Source organism: Morone saxatilis, unplaced genomic scaffold, assembly GCF_004916995.1.
Source record: "Morone saxatilis isolate NCDOM2014 unplaced genomic scaffold, NCSU_SB_2.0 Contig11, whole genome shotgun sequence".
Lineage (NCBI taxonomy): Eukaryota > Metazoa > Chordata > Actinopteri > Moronidae > Morone > Morone saxatilis.
Window position 1 is genome coordinate 30,482,781 of NW_023339663.1, and position 1,748 is coordinate 30,484,528.

The 1,748-nt window shown below is 45.2% G+C and overlaps 1 protein-coding gene across 2 annotated transcripts in view; it reads right to left on the bottom strand.

Annotated features, from left to right (window-relative positions):
• LOC118320778 (gamma-taxilin-like) overlaps positions 1 to 1,748 on the bottom strand; it is a gene marked incomplete in the record, with an annotated part of 9,919 nt that overhangs the window by 474 nt on the left and 7,697 nt on the right. For both annotated transcript variants that reach the window (XM_035651863.1, XM_035651864.1), the window contains 1 exon segment: positions 1 to 1,262. In XM_035651863.1, coding sequence (XP_035507756.1) covers positions 885 to 1,262 — 378 coding nt within the window.

The window sequence follows — 1,748 nt, forward strand, 5'->3', positions numbered from 1 at the left end:
CACCCTTTGGCAGCCACAGTTTTCACTCTTGGAGGAGATTTGGCATGGAGGTTGAGTGTCTGTGTGAATACATAAACATGTGGATGAACGTGCATGTCAGTTATACATGGACGCAGCTATTATAAATTCACTCTATGGAGGAATGAATTCAGATTACAGAAGGATGGATTATATGTTTTTTAGATAAACAGTGACAGCCCTACTGGCTAGCTTACTGACAATTAGTAAAGCATCCGGCTTGGTGGGCTACTGTGGCTGGCTATTGTTAGCATGCTGTAAGTTAGCTACCAACTGCCCCACAGTAAGTTACCACGCTTCAAACCTCTACTCCTATTTGACATTTCATTTTGCACACAGAGAAAATAAATGTATCCACGTGTGATTGATGTGATCAAAAAATAGATATTTAATACCCTGTGGCCAATACAGACGCTTTTGTTCTACAGTAGCCCCTTTTCTTCTTCATGCTTGTCAGATCACAATGTGACTGTGAGGCTACATTAATAAAACCAGAATTTGCAATCAGACATATGACTAGGGACAGACCTTGTGAGGACTATGAACGGCCTCAATTTGACTGCATGGACATTCCCTAAGAAAATACAGTTATGGTAGAAAACAGGGAGTACAAAGTGCTCGCCACATAGCCAATTCTTACAAGCAATGGAAACGTGGGTAACGTTTTAGAATCCAATCCTTGATACAATCATTTTATTCTTAAACTATCGCTCAAAAAGATATGGGTTCAGAGAGCTGGAGAGGCAAGTCTAGAATTAAAAAAGACATTTATCTCCATTAAAGATGTTTTTCTGGCTAGTTATGGGAGCAGGCTGGAGGTGTGTGAAGCCCTCCTACCACCCCCCTCTCACCTACACACACTCAGTTCAGTCCTGCGGTGTGGCTGCTGTTTCTGCAGGCTGGCTGCTTGTCGTTGTAGCAGTAGTGGTTTCATCAGTAGCAGCCTGCGTGGGGTCCAGTTCGGGTGGTCTGGGAGCTTGGTGGATGCCCTCTGACTCTCTGCCCTCCTCGACTTCGCCTTCCCCCTCCCCATCCTCCTCGTCCTCTTCCTCGTCTTCCTCCCCGGCTGAGGGCTCCCGCGGCTGGGCTGAGGGAGGTGCCGTGGTCTCTTTGTCACCCTGCTCCTGGAGGAGACTGAGCCGGTTGTTGAGGTCGTTCCTCTCCTTCTGCAGGGCTCTGCACAGCCTCTCCAGCAGCTCCAGCTTCCCCTGCAGGGCCTTGAAGTGTCCGTCACGCAGAGTTTTCTACAACACAACACAATGTTTCATCAAGTGCGCTTTTTATCTTGGAAACAGCAGTTTGGGAAAAGTTGGAAGATAACAATAGTTAGACTATTATTAAGTGGACCTTGAGTGAAGCTTGTTTTCCACTTGTTTCATGCTTTTGTTAGCAGAAAGGGAATCAAAGGAAACAGAACAGAATTGACAGATACTATAACAGTAAGGCTCATGGAGTTGAACTGAAACAGCAACAAAACATATTCACAATCACAAGGAATATAATGGACTGGTTGCAGACATTTTGACATGTCATAGAGCTGAGGAGGTCCTACTATTGTGCGTGCTGGTTCACTGTCACTGGAACACTTAATGGAACGGAGCCATCCTGCTGTGAAAACTCTTTACAATCTTCCTCAACAGTAGAATAAACAAGAGTAACTGTTCAGACAGAACGCAAAGCAAATGTTAGAGGTTTGTCTTTCTGCTGAGCTCAACACACACACACACACA